At 64.7% G+C, this 784-nt stretch overlaps 1 protein-coding gene across 2 annotated transcripts in view; it reads left to right on the top strand.

Annotated features, from left to right (window-relative positions):
• Nucleotides 1-521: 521 nt before the first annotated feature.
• The window catches only part of Dtnbp1 (dystrobrevin binding protein 1), a 113,672-nt gene continuing 113,409 nt past the window's right edge, over nt 522-784 (top strand). Inside the window, exon 1 of one of the 2 annotated variants that reach the window (XM_015494045.2) lies at nt 522-760. In XM_015494045.2, coding sequence (XP_015349531.1) covers nt 705-760 — 56 coding nt within the window. In that variant the 5' untranslated portion in view covers nt 522-704. The remainder of the gene's footprint in view (nt 761-784) is intronic. The other variant, XM_015494044.2, reaches the window with a different exon arrangement.

The following is a 784-nucleotide window of genomic DNA, read 5'->3' as shown; positions in this document are numbered from 1 at the left end:
GGGTATCATAACCTAGGAAGAGAGCACAGGTGGAGAAGATGGAAAGGACGCAGCTGTTGAAATAGGAGAAAGGGTGAAGGGGAAGGGAGAGGAGCAAGGAGACCTTGTTAGCCAGACAAGAATGTGACTTAAGGGTGGGATGCAGACACGCAACGAGAACTAGGCGGTCCAGAAAGAATCAAGGCAGAGAAGTAGCAAATGGTATTGGTGACAAGGGGGTCCCTGGCGACTTGGGAAAACTGATCTTTTGGTGTGATGGGGTGGGTCAGCAAGGCTGTCGAGACAGTGATTGTCTTTTTACCGATGAAGAAACAGAGGCTCAGCGTTGACTACCCCACCCGAAGTTCCAAAGCCTTGGCGGGAGTCAGACCCCAGACCCAGAGAAACGAGGAGGCACGGGCTCCCGGGAGGCGGCCTGGCGAGAAAGGCCCGCCCCTTTTCCGCAGCCTGGCCGGTGCGCTCCACTGCGGCTGCGCGGGTCCGGAGCGCGGCGGGGGCGGAGCGAAGGCGCTCAGGCCGGCGGGGGCGGGAACGCGGAAGGCGCTGGGGCTGCGGCGCGGGGACGCGGGGCGAGCCGGGGGCGGGGCCAGCCGCGGGAGTGCGGGGCGTGCAGTCGACAGGTGCGCTGAGAGGCGGCTCGGGTTGGGGCCGCGGCCAGAGAGAGACGGCGCGAGGCCTGAGGGGAGGCGGACGCGGCAGTGGCGATGCTGGAGACCCTGCGCGAGCGGCTGCTGAGCGTGCAGCAGGATTTCGCCTCCGGGTGGGTATTCGGTAGGTGACCCGG

Source organism: Marmota marmota, unplaced genomic scaffold, assembly GCF_001458135.2.
Source record: "Marmota marmota marmota unplaced genomic scaffold, marMar, whole genome shotgun sequence".
NCBI classification, from domain to species: domain Eukaryota; kingdom Metazoa; phylum Chordata; class Mammalia; order Rodentia; family Sciuridae; genus Marmota; species Marmota marmota.
This window is presented reverse-complemented; position numbering and strand designations above follow the sequence as displayed.